The sequence below is a fragment of the Sarcophilus harrisii genome, chromosome 3 (genome assembly GCF_902635505.1).
Source record: "Sarcophilus harrisii chromosome 3, mSarHar1.11, whole genome shotgun sequence".
NCBI lineage: Eukaryota > Metazoa > Chordata > Mammalia > Dasyuromorphia > Dasyuridae > Sarcophilus > Sarcophilus harrisii.
Window position 1 is genome coordinate 574,572,819 of NC_045428.1, and position 15,040 is coordinate 574,587,858.

At 44.6% G+C, this 15,040-nt stretch overlaps 1 protein-coding gene across 4 annotated transcripts in view; it reads right to left on the minus strand.

Moving 5' to 3' along the window:
* The window catches only part of SPSB1 (splA/ryanodine receptor domain and SOCS box containing 1), an 80,009-nt gene that overhangs the window by 10,746 nt on the left and 54,223 nt on the right, over nucleotides 1-15,040 (minus strand). For 2 of the 4 annotated variants that reach the window (XM_031962912.1, XM_031962913.1), the window contains exons 2-3: nucleotides 11,940-12,020; nucleotides 7,106-7,947 (exon numbers count right to left, since the gene is read on the minus strand). In XM_031962912.1, the coding sequence (XP_031818772.1) occupies nucleotides 7,106-7,799 (694 nt within the window). In that variant the 5' untranslated portion in view covers nucleotides 7,800-7,947; nucleotides 11,940-12,020. Of the gene's footprint in view, nucleotides 1-1,793; nucleotides 6,616-7,105; nucleotides 7,948-11,939; nucleotides 12,021-15,040 lie in introns of those variants that run through there. The other 2 variants (XM_031962915.1, XM_031962914.1) reach the window with 2 other exon arrangements.

Consider the following 15,040-nt stretch of genomic DNA (forward strand, 5'->3'; position numbering starts at 1 on the left):
TCCCTCCACCCCCGGGACAGTTTTTCCAAAAGAAATCAGCAGTCATCGCTGGTGCTCGCCAGAGCTACCCTGGAAGGAAGAGCGAGCCTTATCACAGCTTCCCATGCGGGCCTGCCTCGGTCCTGGCACAGGTGGGCAAACAGGAGGCCCCCCAACTGTAGGAACAGGGAGAGCTGTTCCAGCAACAAGCACGCCCTGGGGGGCAGAGGGAGTCTGCTGTCAGTGATCCCTTTAAAGGAAGAATCAGGACCCCTGGGTTCAAGTCCTGGGCTAGCCTTAAAGTGCTGCGTGATCTTGAACTTTTGGGAGCTGTTAAATGAAGAAAACTATATAGCCTGTGGAGAAGGGAATGGGACAGTTACCTTAAAATAGCTAAAGAGATGGGAGGTAGGTCTCTTCCCCCTTTTAGGTATCAAGCTCCAAGTGTTAGATGGCAAGGATACGATTTGGCAAGTTTGCCTTTTTCCCAAGGATTATTCCCATTCTGTGAACAAGGAAACTGACAGTAATGACCTGCAGAGCTCCTGAGTATCAAGAGCAAGTTGTGATAATGATACAGTCTCTGGCATACAGTAGGTGCTTAATAAATGCTTATCCCAGGAAGAATATGGCACCGACTTTGTCTGCTTTCTCAGAGCCTTAACCCTAATTCCAAGGTGGCAGAGAGGTAGATTGAGGCTGGATAAAAAGAAAACCTTCCAGTGTGCATACCCATGCTACTAGGTGTGTATCCCAAAGAGGTAAAAAACAAAAAGGAAAAGAACATATAAGAGGAAAAAAAGCATTTGTAGCAGGTTTGGTTTTTTTGTGGTGGCAAAGAATGGGAAATTGAGGGGAAGCCCATCAGTTGGGAAATGGCTGAACAAGTTGAGATATAAGATTGTGATGGAATATTATTGTGCTCTAAGAAATGATGAGCAGGATATTGTTTCAGAAAAATCCAGACTTATATGAACTGATGCAAAGTGAAGTAAAAGCAGAACCAGGAGAACACTGGACACATAAATAGCAATTCTGTATGCTGATCAACTGGGAATGACTTAGCTCTTCTCAGCAATACAAAAACCCACGACAATTCCAAAGGACTCATGGTGAAAACTGCTATCCCACTTCCAGAGAAAGAAGTGCTCAAGTCTGAATGTAGAGTGAAACATCATTTTTCTTTTCTTTTTTTTTTTTGTCATTAATATTATTTTTAATATAGGTTTCTTTTTAGAAATGTATTATGTTTATTTAACCTATTCCAGGTAATGATACTCCACCCACACATAGTTACCACACCTTTGGCATGAGCCATGCTCCCAATATTTGAACTTTTGGTCAAGGAATATTCAGCCTCACAGAGTATTCTCAAAGGCTGATCTTAAAAATGAGGATGTTATATTGGGGGGTCTGTGGAAGCTAAGTGCTGCCATAGTTCTTTTGTTTTTCTCTTCCAGGTGGGGAACTCACAGAAACATCATTTTTCATGAGGTTTGTTTGGTTTAGTCTGTATTTTCTTTCACAACCAACATGAAATATGTTTGGAGGACCAATACAAAAATACATTTTGCATGACTGCACGTGCAGTATCAAAATGCTGGCCATCTCAAGGGGGGAGAAGGACAGGGAAGGAGAGAGAAAATTTTAAAATGAATGTTAAAAATTGTTAGGGGCAAGTGGATGGCACAATGGAGGACCCGAGTTCAAATCTAGCTTCAGAAACTTAACATTTACTAGCTGTGTGACTGTGGGCAAGTCACTTAACCCCAAATGTCTCACTAAGCAAACACACCCCCACACACATACAAGTAATTAGGAAAAATAAAATATTACTTAAAAAAAAAACTGTTATAAGCACTGCCCCCAAGTGAAATGGACCTTTGATGGGAAGTAGTAAGTTCCCCAACAAAAGAGGCCTTCCAGTAAAGATTTTTGGGGGCTATTAAAGACCTAGTTGGGCTGACAGATTTCTCCCAGTTTGATGTTTCAGTGATTCGAGCTGGAATAATAATCATAACAAAAACAAGAGCCAGCATTTATGTCATACTTTAAGCCTTTTATGTACAAATATCCTTATTTAATCATCAGATTCTCTCCATACTATCAATGTCTGAGGCAGGATATGGGCTTTATCCCATAGTCCAGAACTTTATCATACATTGTACCACCAAAGGCGCCAAAGGAAAGCATCTGATCTAACCTCCTCATTTTGCAGAGGGAGAATGGACCCAAACCTGGTTTGTGCCGCAGTCCAACATTATCTCATTTCATCCTCACAACCACCCTGAGAATAAGGTGCCCTTCTCTCCCTCTCCTATCAGAAGGGATGTGGCCAGGATCACCCCACGGGGAAGTCCTCTGAAACTGCATTTGAACTCAGATCTTCCTGACTCCAGGCCCACGGTTCTACCCACTGCTCCACCCAGTTGCCATAAACCATCGGTACCTCCCCAGAGGGTCACAGACCTCAGCCGCTTGGTCTCACTCTCTCATTTTAGAGGTAACAGCTTTAAAGTTTCGACACTTCCCACAGGGAAATAAAAGCCAGTAGCATCAGAATTCAAACTTGGGACCTCCGACCTTAGATCACAGAGATGTGAGGTATCACAGAGATGTGAGGTCTCTTTCCCTTTCTAGGTGTCAAGCTCCAAGGGCTGGATGGCAAGTATACTATTCAAGTGGTGCTTTCAAAGTTTGCCTTTTTTCCAAGGATTATTTCCAATTTATAAAACAAGGAAACTGACAGTAATGACTTGCTGAGCTCCTGAGTGTCAAGAGCAAGTTATGATAACAATATAGTGCCTGGCATACAGTAGGTGCTTAATACATGCTTATTGGATTGATTAAAATTCATAGCTGGAAGGAGCCTTGGATCTGGTTCAGTCCTTATTATGAAACACAGACAAGAGTGACTGGACCAAGATCACGTCAATCCTTTTCCCTTTGCACTCCACTGTTCCACCACACCTAGACCCGAGAGACATTCCAGCCACTTTTTGGAAGGTGTCAGTCACCGGGCTAAGAAAACTTAAATCAGCCCCAAACCTCCCAGGTCCAAGCTGGGGGATGACTACATTTCGCCAGATATGCAGCCGCAGAAACAAGAGGCATCACGGGCAGCCGCTGGAGAGGCTTCTCTGACACAGCCCTTGCCCTGCTCCTCTCCCTATCCTCAGAGCAATCCTAGCCATCGGGAGAGAAATAATGAAACGGATGCTAAGAAGCAACTGCTCCTTCTCTGAGCTGCTCACGGGGGCTCCAAGGCCTTGCCCGTCCCTCTGCAGATCCCTTTTCTGCCCTAGTATTCATCTGCCTGTAAATTAGGATCAGCAGTTCAGCATGGAAAGGGAACTTTTATTTTATAAAAGATGTAATTTGCCCAAAAGTCACTCCCAAAATGGAGAGATTCGGGGCTGAAGGGCTTGTGAGATTGAGGACCCAGTTTGTTTTGTTTTTACTTTCTCCATTCCAAGGAGGAAAATCAGATTTGGGAGTAGACAGGGATCTTAGAGATCACTTCTAATCCAATGCCTTCATTTTATAGGAGGATTTGCGAGATTCACTAGAATTTATTATTCCCTAGATTTGTTGGTTGATGGTTGACCTTGGTTCCCAAAAAGGACCAAAATGACATCCGTATGTTCATGTTGAGTTAGTGTGTCCGACTGTGGCCGCTCAGACCCGTACAAGCTCGGCGTGCTCTGCCACAGGTGGGACACCAAAAGTCCCTAGGAACTTAGAACTTAGTAGAGCGATCTGCCTAGAGCTGCAGCAAGCTCATTCCCTCTGATTTCCAATCCAGCATCCTCCTTTAGGGTCACAGGACCAGACAAAGGGCCAGAGTCAGAGCTGGGAGGGTCTGAGATCACCTTGTCCAAGGTTACAGAGCAAGATGGCAAGATTCAAACCTGTCTCCCTTCTCCCTCTGCCCCCCTTCCCCAAGGGTGTGAAAGACACCGGCTGCAGCCCATTTATTCAGCATCTGGAAAGCCAGGCTCCCCAGCCGGTGGTTGCTGGATATGCGAGTGACCGCCTCTGCCCAGAAGAGCGTCTCATGATCGGGGGTACTGGGGCTGTTTCAGGTCAAGCCCGAGCTGCTCTGGAAGCCGCAGACACAGCAGTCGGACTTGTTTTCATTATCCCAGCCAAGGCTGAGACGGGGGGGGGGGTGAGAGTGGGGGGTAGCGGGGGAGAGAGAAGGTTTCCACAGAAAAATTAACAGCATCAACAGCAACACAACAACACCCCGTTCAGCCCGCAGCCAATCATGTGGTTGTTTTCCCCTCTCGTCGCCTCTTGAAGGCTGTAGTTTGGGGGTGGGATGGGAGGGGAAGAGCAGAACATGATGATAAGGGAGCTGGGACACCCAAGGCAAGGGCAAATATTTGGATTCAGCCTCCAAAACTCTGGCTGGGGCTGGGGAGGGGGGTGGAGAGACCACATGCACCGCTGTGTCTGGTCTGAAAAGCAAGGCTAGAACTCGGAGGCGCCAGCCCAGACCTGCTCCCAGCCCACCAAGGTCAGCTGCAGAGGAAGGTCTGAACCACAGGCCATTGCCCATCGTTGGGGGGGGAGAGGCAGGGGCAGGGACAGGGGGAGGGGATCCACCATTCATGACCCCAGGTATGTGTCCGGAGAAAGTCAGGTGGCAGCTTTGCCTATCACTGGCTAAGAAACGCAAGACAGCCAAGAACACCTTAACGTGTTTACACAAGTGGCTCGTTCTATAAATGAGATAACGTATATAAAGTGTCCTGCCGATGTTACATCAGTATGAAGAAGGCAGCAAGGCTTGAGGGGGCTTTGACGCCAAAGAGATCCAGATTTAGTTCCACCTGGGACGCATTAGTGACTGCATGAACCTGGCTGACCTTTCTCAGTGGTCTAAGCCCCAGCTTTTTAAACTGTAGTTCTTGACACCAAAGAGGCTCTTGTAACTGAATATGGGGGTTGAGAAATCACAATTTATTATCAGTAACTTTAATTTGTATACCTATTTTATATACCTATATAACTGGGATTGGGTTAAATTTTTCAGGTAAAAAGGGGGAGCAAAATGGAAAGTTTAAGAAGCCCTGGGATTTCTACATAAGATGCAGAGAAAATGGATAATCGCACAGGAAGAGAGTAGTGTTTAATTTGTATACTTATTTTATATACTATATAACCAGGGCTGGGTTAAAATTTCTTGGGTGAAAAGGGGGAGCAAAATGGGAAAAGTTTAAGGAACCCTGATCTAGGCAATTCTACATGAGATGTAGAGAAAATTACTAATTGCATAGGAAGAGAGTAGTGTTTGATTTTTATACCTATTTTATATACCTTTGTAAAATTTCTCGGTTGAAAAGGAGGCACAAATGGAAAAAAACTTAAGAAGCCCTGATCTAGGCAATTCTACCAAAAATGCAGAGAAAATGGCTACTTGCCTAGGAAGAGAGTATTTCCTCAAAGACTGGGAGTTCCTTGCACTAATGAAATCACACCTCTAGTCCCGATGGTTATATCAGTACTATTTTGGGGAGGAGGTGTTAACCCATCTTAGAAAGACCATTTGTCCAAAGATATTTCATAGAATCATAAAGCATTTAAATGAGGGGAATCAGAAAACTAACCCAGTCCCTCTCACAGGTGACAGTCAGCCCTTCAAATACACAGACAGCTAGCGGATCTTTCTCTAGAGATTTCTCTTTGATCACTGAGTGTCCACTGTCAATTTCTAACACATGTGGTTCTTTTTCTATATTTCTCTATCAAATACAGATGAGATGCTCAGCAAGTCAGCCAGAGCAGAAGGAGGGCTTCTCAGCTGGCTCCCCCAAATGACTAATTTGTCTGCACCTCAGTGAAAACCACACAAATTAGGAGTTAAGAAGGAACTTTAAGGAGGAACACCAACTGGGATGGGGCTATTAGGTGAGACAGATACAATCTTACCTTTCGACAGAATTGAGCTACTAAGATGCAAGAAAGAAATTGACTGATGGTTTGAAAATATTACATTGGCTCTGCCCAACCATGAACAATGATGTGTTCTCTCCAATTATTAAGCCTTCCTAGCTTTCTTTTCTTTTTGAAATGGACAAGAAGCCCCATCACCAGCACAGATGCTTGCTTACTAGCTGTGGGACCCTCTATTCTGCAACTTAGTAGAGTTTAAGCACAGTGCCTGGAACATAGATGATTAATAAATGATTATTTATTAATTGATTGAAAGATGGAAGAGAGTTGCCTGAGGCATAGGTAAGTTAAGTAATTTACCCAGATTCATAAAATGACTCGAACCCAGGTCTTCTTGGTAAATTAGAGTGTTTTGTAGTTGCCTTTAAATAAATACCACATGTGCCTTGGTAGGCTGACTCCCAGATATTTTGTGCATTTTGCAATTTTCATCATGGAATTTCTTGGTTTTCTTGCCTTTTGGTTAGTAGTGCAGAGAAATGCTGATGATTTTGTGCATTCTTTTTGTATCCTGCTTCTTTTAGTGAAGTTAAAAATCGTCTCAATTAGTTTCTCTGCCAATTCTCTGGAACTTTCAAAGTTAAACCACCATATCCATCTGCAGATAGGGATAATTTTATTTCTTCTTTTGCTCATGCTTCTAATATGTCATTTTATTCTGGAATTTTGAGAATCCTAGGGAGAAGAGGAACTATCCAATTAGCAGGAGGACTCTATCTAGTCAACAATGAGGAAACTAAGGTACAGGAATCAAGTGACTTTCTCAGAGCCACACAACTAACAGAAATCGGATTTTCAGTGCTGTCTACTACACCATTCTGCAAAATAGGCTGGGGGTGGGGGATGGGGCCTGATGGGAACAAGGGAAGAATTTCATCCTCCCTTTTCACATATTCCCTTCTATATGGACTCTCTCTAGCCACCTGGTCCAATCCCCTCATTTCAGAGAGGACTGGTAACAAATGAAGGCCCAGTGAAATGAGCTGCCCACTGGTCCCATTGGTAGTCACGGTAAGCAGTAAGAAGTGGAATATGGAGTTGTTTAACCCAGGGAGCTTGGACACCAGCTTTCGAGGAACTACAAATTTGGCCCTCCCCAAGGAGAAAAATTTCCCCCACAAACCCAAAGACAGCATATGGTTTCAAGAGTCAAGGTAATACTTACGATCAAGTCCATTCAAGTAACGCATTCGTATTTCACAGTGGCCCCAGACAGCACTTACTACTGGGTAAAGTTTTTTGCCCTTGAGTCCCCGAAAGGCCACTCCCATGTACTGCCCATCGACAATGAAGCTCAGCGTCCCATCGTCCATATCTAGGGCCACCAGGAAAGAATCTGGCACTATGAAAGTCTCGTCCGGTTCTAGGAAGGCAGGGTAGGTTTTACTTGGCTGGTTCTTCCCATCGTGGTAGAGTCTGTTCCGCCCCAGGTCCCAGCCCCAGGACTCGTGGTTGTTCCCCACCAGGGTTGTGTACCCGACGGAGTGCAAGGGGGCATCTGCCGTGGCCACCCCTACGACCGCGTGAGTGCCACGCTGGCGCATGGCCCACGTAATCTGCCACACGTGCAGCCCGCGCGTGTACCCCACTTTCCCCCTGATGGCGTCTGTGCTCTGGGCCACCGGATGCCGGTGAAAGATAAGTTTGTCGTCTTCCTTCACAAACACATTGAGCGAGCGGTCGTCATTATTCCAGGAGTGGAGCAGCTGGACGTCGTAGGACACGGGGGGCATGTCCAGCAGCAAGTCCAGCCGCGTGGGCTTACAGTAATCCAGGCCCTGGAGCTCTTGTTTCAGGGGCCTGTACGTAGGGTCCCTCATGTCCACAGTCTTTATTCCCCCAGTGACCTTCTGCCCCATGCTAACGTCTGACTTCACCTTTCTCGTCCTCCCAAGGCAAACTCATCAATTGCAGGCCTTTCTGTCCTGTTTTCCAATCAAATACCGGCAAGATTCCTAAAGAAGGTTGCTAGGAGACCCAGTCAACTTGTATAGCATTCAGGATTGCCTAAAGGATGGAAAGAAAAACAGATGAGGAGGGGGAAGAGGAGGGGGGGAGGGAAGTTAAATATTACTACGGGGTCATAGTAACTGGATAAATGAACAACACATCCCATCTGCTGTTTTTAGAAACCCAAGCTCATTTCACACCTGTTAGCAGAACACAGTCAAGTCTCGGAGCACAACTGCTGGGTTGGGGCAGGAGCCAAATACGTGCCCCTCCAACCCCCCTCCCCAAGCCCTAGTCATGGGTCTTTGTAAAAGGAAATAGCAGGTGTCCGTAGTACTGGCCAAGGGACTGACTGTGTTCCCGAAGGCCAGAATGCCAGGGTTTCAAAGTCTGTCTAAGGGGCCCCATGCGAGGGAAGGAAAAGGGATGAATGAGACAAGAGTTCCTGCTCTCAGAAAGCTTAAAGGCCAGTAGAGGAGGTAAGGTATTTACACAGACAAGCAAAGAAATCTTTGCATCTTATTTGAGCTTCACAATTCCACAAAATATTACGGTTTCATCTTACTGTTGAGTTAATTGAGCTTGAGAGACACAGAAGCTAAGAAACTGCCCAGAGACCAACAAAGGAAATAAATAAGCACACTGACTGTGTGCCAGGTCCTGTGCTATGCGTGTTTTACATATATCTCATTTGAACAGTTCAACAAACCTGGGAGGTTGGTAGTGCTCTTTATCCTCATTTTACAATTCAGGAAACTGAGGCAGATTAAATGCTTTGCCTCAGGTCACACAAAGCCCAACGCAGGAGTCAAGATCAAATCTTCACAATGCTATAAACACTAAGGTAGGCTGCCTCTCCACTTCAGAGGAATCACAGCAAAAATAGTAGCTACGTTTATTACTTCTGTGACTGGGCAAGCTCCCTAAGACACTGCCCTTTCACATATGCCCTTGTATTCAAATCCTGCCATGGACACCATGTGTGTGAACTTGGGCAAACTTCCTAAGGGGGCACTCTCTCATGAGTCAAAGGCTTTGGGTTCAAATTCCATCATGGATCTTACAGCCTACATAACCTTGAACCCTCAGCTTCCCTGAGGATAGCTCTCTGTCTACTTTGTCTGGCTGCCATGAACAAACTCCTTAAGGGATCATCTTGGCCTCCGACCAATGCATTTAGTATCACATTTACATCCCTCAGTTTCCTCATCTGGAAAACGGAAGGACTGAAGTGGATAGCCTCTGAGCTAAGAGCCCAGCATCCCCTTTGTTCAGGGGCTGACCACACAAGCTGAATGTCTCCTGAGTCCGCTTCACTTCAGAACCTTTGAAAGAAGGTGAGCAAAAGAGACAAAACATAATCAAACTTGGTTCTGTTACTAGTTTAGCTTTGAGGAGTCTCGGTTTGTGCTTTGGGGGGCTGGTTGACCAAACTGGTGATACTTAGAGAAGACTTGGGGGAACGTGCAAACGCATTGCTACTTATCTGCCAGCAATTCCTGGGGCAGAAGGATTATTACACTTGTTCTGCCCGGCTCAAGAGAACAGAATCAGCAACAAGAGGAGGCAGCTGAGGGTCTCAGTGGATAGAATCTGAACCTGGACAGGAATTTGAATCTTGCTTCAGACACCTACTCTCTGTGTACTCTTTAGAGTCCTCTTTAAAGGCCATTAGGCAAAGGCTGATAGACTCCCTTGTTAGGGGGTCTAAATGAGCTTCTTCCGACTCAGGTTGGATTTGGTAGTTAATGAAACCTGAGCACTGCTGGGGAGGTGGAAATGAGTAGGAAGGCACTAAGAACAGGAGATGGAACTCAATTTGGGAGTCACCCCATCTTCCTTTGGGACATACATGATGAGTTATTATAATCCCTTGGGTCAATTCATGGACAAACATCGATGGAGCTGTATTATGTGCAGAGAGAAGAAAATGCCAACAGATACTGCTGGAGATGCTCTCAAAGGGGATGGGGATGAGGGGCGCCAAGCCCAAGATCAATCAATCAACTGATCAATCATTCTAATGATCAATAAAACAAAACATTAAGCATAGACTATGTGCCAGGCATATGCACTAAATTCATTCTTGTGAATGTGAGGTCCAAGCATCCCTTAGGTGACCATGAAATCAAAACTATTTTCATAATAACACTAAGAAATTTTTTCATCTCTAACAGGGTAAATAATCTTAAGAAATAGGACCAAATAAACAAGTTTTCTTATTTAGAGAAAGAGGGGGGTGGGTAAGATGGTCTTATCCCATAAAAGAAGCTACTACTTGTATGACTTTGAACAGCTTTTTTCCTATAGGCCTCGGTTTCCCCATCTGTAAAATGAGGGGATTGGGCTTCTTCTGAGATTCCTTCTCATTCAGGAAGCAAGCGGAGAGGGGAAGGGGAGAAGGAGAGAGTCACTGGTAGCTGAGAAGCCAAAAAGTGTTTCCTCTTTGCTTTTTTTATTGATTTTCCACTTTGAAAAGCAATCTGTGGTCACATCGGTCAGGACACTGTGTCTGTGGGGAGGTCAGAAGGGCAGGCTCAGCCCAATGCCCATCCATTGCGCAAAGAAGAGAAATCTAGGAGCTCAGAACATTGGCTCTCCTCGGTTCTTGGACCCATGGAGTACTAGAAGAAGGGCCAGTGGCCCTGGGATTCTCACGCAGCCCTTCAGAGCATACTGGATTCAAGAATAAATCCCCGTTTTCCTTTGTATACTCAGTGGTTAGCACAGTGTTGATCTGATCCTTAATAGTCAAATGATCCTAGGCAAGTGACTCAACCTCAACTTCTATTCCCTTACCTGAAAACGAGGGGATTGGAGGAGCTGACCTTAGGGCATCTTCCTGAGCACTGAAATACTCAGTCCAGAGGAACAACATCACTTCCATTTCTTTTTCTCATGACTCCCCGAAGGAAGAGAAGAAGTTCTGGGGACCCTCTCCTGATGGATCAACCTGGCTACAACCTCTTCCACTACCCAGCTCACCCCACAGAGCTGGTGTTCATAAGGCACGACCAAGGAGCTTGACATGAGGAACCACTCAATGCCAGGATAATTTTTTCAATCTTAAATTTCCTAAAACTCCTTTTTTTGGTTTTGTGACCCCAAATCTCAGCCTGAATCACGGTGAGTGCCTACCAAGGGTCTGAAGTGAACTCAGCTTGGGAACCTGGGAGGATAAAAGTGGGGAGAAATAAGCAGGAAGGAGCAAACCCATCCCTGAAGACCAGGGCCCCTCCCACTTGCTATCTGTGTGACATTGGGTAAATCATGGACCTCAGTTTCCTTTTCTATTAAATGTGGGGAGACTGGATCTCTAAGATCTCATTCTAATCATAAGGCTATGATCCTGTGAAAATTAAACTTGATGCTTGGCCTGTTTAATATAAGGAAGAGAAGAGAGGGGAGAGATGGAGGAAGAGAGAGGAAGGTGCTATGTGAATTAGACCTCAAAGGAAGCTAGAGTTTTCTGAGATTGTTTCCTTTCCTCTTCTGTGTCACACACTACTTTCTGATTCCTCCCCCTTACACAATTGGAAGAATGATGGGAATAAGCATTTATGTATCACCTATGCTAAACAATTTCACAAATATCACCTCATTTGATTCTCACAACAACCCTAAGGGATAAGTGCTATTATCAACATTTTACAGTTGAGGAAACTGAGGCTGAAAAAGGTGAAATGGAACTTAATAACTAACTGAACCAGGGAAGTAAGGTATCATTATCATCCCCATTTTGCAAATGAACCAATTGATGTGAAGGGAATTTAGCTGACTTGCCCAATCAGTTTCCAAGGCAGGATTTGAACCTGTCACGCCATGCATTCTTTCCACTGTGCCATGCATACTTTTCATGACAGATACAAGAGTTTGACTACTTTTCTTATTTTTTTCTTTAACAATTTCCAATGGATATTTTTCATTTGCCCAGTAACAATGGGGCACCGGCCTGCCCTGGAGGCTGAGGAACACCAAGGAGAGCACCTGGACCCTTCTTAGAGTTCCACGGTGCAATCCACAGAACAAAGATAAGGCTAGCAGCCTACCTGTCTAACACCACTCCAGTCTGTTCCAGGATCCGGCACCAGTCCCCTCAGTCGCCGGCTCTGACCAAGATATGGACAAACCTGAAGGAATAAAGAAAAAGCCAAATCTAAGACTGGGTGCCTTGAGACATTGACTAAAACCACAGGTAGAAATCTTGTCTCTAAAACCCCAGGCTCCCCTTTCAGAAGAAGGTCCTGGGCTTGGAGATTTGGATTCTAATTCCACCTTGTGATTGGCAGTATATATAGTGGTAGTGTTGGGGATCAAAGTGCTCCCCTTTCAGAAGAGGATCCTTCCCTTGACTTGGAAATTAAGGAGACCTGGATTCTAATTCCACCTTATGTACTGAGAAGCTGTGAAATCCTGAGTAAATCATGCTTACCTCTCTGTCAACTGCTTCATCTGTAAAATGGGGATAATATCTACAGCTTATCTAGCAGTAGTGCTGGGAATCAAGGCCAAGGGAAATAAGTCATTTTTAATATATCTGACCACTTAGGAATGAAATGACCAATCCTGTTCATCCATGTGCTCCCAACACCCCCCAGACTCCAGTCCTCAAACCCTGGTTACCTAATCATACCAGAGCTAAGACTTCTCCTGCTCCATAGCCTTTATTACCACTTCTGTAGCTCTCCAGATCAGATGGCCCTTCCCCCTGGAATCCTGTCTCTCCCATTCAAATGAAAACTCCTTCAGCTTAGCAGTGGACCTGGATCCGAGGTCAAATCCAGTCTCCAACAGTAGCCGTGGAATGTTGAGTGCCCGGCATATAATAAGGGCTATGTAAATGCTAACTATTTTATGTCATAATAATATCATTATTATATATTATTTCTATTATAGGAATACTATTATTGTCATTGGTGCATAGTGCCTGGCGTTTTATGTAGATGTTAGCTATTTATTATTACTATTATTATCAACATTGCCTCATGCATAGACAGCAAGGTGAGAAGGGAAGGGTGTGAGGGAATGGCAGAGGACTTTGTGGCCAGGTCTCTGTCCATTCTACCTCGATTCTTATTGTTGAACCTTTGCTTAATGTTTAGATGTGAATCTTCACCCGGAGGACAGAACCAGAACCAGAACTGAGGCCCAGTGAAGTTCAAGGATTTTATAAAGGATCGGACCTAAAGCTACGAGGGGCTTTTGAGTCCAATTCTCTCATTTCATAGGAGAGGAGCCTGAGGTTCAGAGGTGACCTGATTGGCTCAGGGTGACCCAGCTAGTATCTAATCTGAAAGGATCTGAAAAGAGTGAACTAGACTCAGATCTTTCTACAACACTCATTCCAGTGTAGACCTGTGACTTTCAGAGATCTCTATTTCTAGTCACTAAAAAAAAAAAAAATCCCAACAACCCTCTCCCCCAAACCAAAACAAACCAAAAATCCCACTTATTCTTGGGGTGAAATAGTTGAAAATAGGCAAGGCAGCTTGCCATGTTCACCCCTGCCCCCACCTCCAGGTTCCCAAGGGATTATTGGCAAATGGTTGAGGTTCTCCGAAGGGGCGGTGCTCCCACAGGGGTGCTTGGGGCAGGGGACCATCCAGCCAGGCAAGCCGGCTCCCCTCCCAGTGATTTGCAGTGACCCTAGAACAGTTAAGCTATTGTTTACCCCACAAAGGCTGGGAAAGGATAAAATTCAAGATGCGGAACAAGGTGACCTATTTATAAAACCTCCTTTCACCTGAAGATCAAATAACATCCTCCCACCCCCAGCCTTCCTTTCAGCCCCTGCCTCCAGGGCTCCTCCCTCCTCCCTCACCCCAACTTGGCTGATGCAGTCTGGGATTTTGCAAGGGAAACTCTGGTGGTCACATTCCCTCATTGCTGCAGTTCTCCCCTCCCCTAGACAAGGTAGGGAGCTGGTCAGCCTCTGTTTGAGCTCAAGGAACTAGGTTACTCTCAAACCCTGAAGTTATGGGAGAATAAGATCAATACAAGTCTCTAGAGCATAAAAAAGCTTCTTAACCTGTGTGGTGTCCCAGACTCCTCTTGACAGTCAAAATCAAGATTTTAAATATTTAAAGTAAAATGCATCAGATTACAAAAGTTCACATAGTGACTGGAACCAGGAAAACACTGTCCACAGTAACAAGACTGTGATAGCTCCAGTGCTGCAAGACAATTCCAATAGACTTGGGATGGAAAACAGTATCTACATTCAGAGAAAGAACCATGGAGACTGGATGCAGATTGATGTATACTATGTTCATCTTTTATTTTCATTTTGTTTTGTTTTTTTCTTTCTCGTGGTTCTTCCCTTTTGTTCTCATTTTTCTTTCCCATCATGACTCATATGGCATATTTTTTAAATGATGGTACATGTATAATCTATATCAAATTGCTTGCTGTCTTGGGGAGGAGGGAAGAAGGGGAAAATATTTGGAACCCAAAATCTTACAAAAATGAATGCTGAAAACCATATTGACATATAACTAGAAAAGTAATAGGCTATTAAAATAAAATTTAAAAAAATAAGTTCACAGACTCAGGGTAAAGGACATCTTCCCAAGAAAAAAATGACAGGACAGGAAAATAAATAATTTTAGAGGAAGTGACAGGGTGCTAGATTTGAGAGCCTAGAGGTATCTGGTAAGTCCTTTCCTTCCACCTTTTCTTACAAAAAAGGATAACTAAAGCCCAGGATAATAGCAGCAATAATCACAATAGCATTTTTACAGAGCAACAACAAGAGCTTTACAAATATTATTTCATTTGATTCCTACTACCACCCTGGGAAGGAGATATTACCATCTCCATTTCACAAATGAAGAAATTGGGCTGAAAGGCTAATTGCCCAAGGTCCCTTGGGCGGAAGACAAGTATCAGGGCTAGGACTGGTGCTTCGGCTGGAATACTTCTGCTCAGGAAACTTCAGGCTCAGCATGTCACAGTGACAACCTACTCCCTTCCCTCTTACACACGTTATCCAATTAGGAAAAAAACCACATACCTACAAGACCCTCCTTTCCTCTCTCTCTCTCCTTCTCTGTCTCTGTCTATCTCTGTCTGTCTCTGTCTTTCCCCTTCCTCTGTCTCTCTTCATCCAACCACCCTGCTGTCAAAATAAGCTTTCTAAAGCACAGGCTCA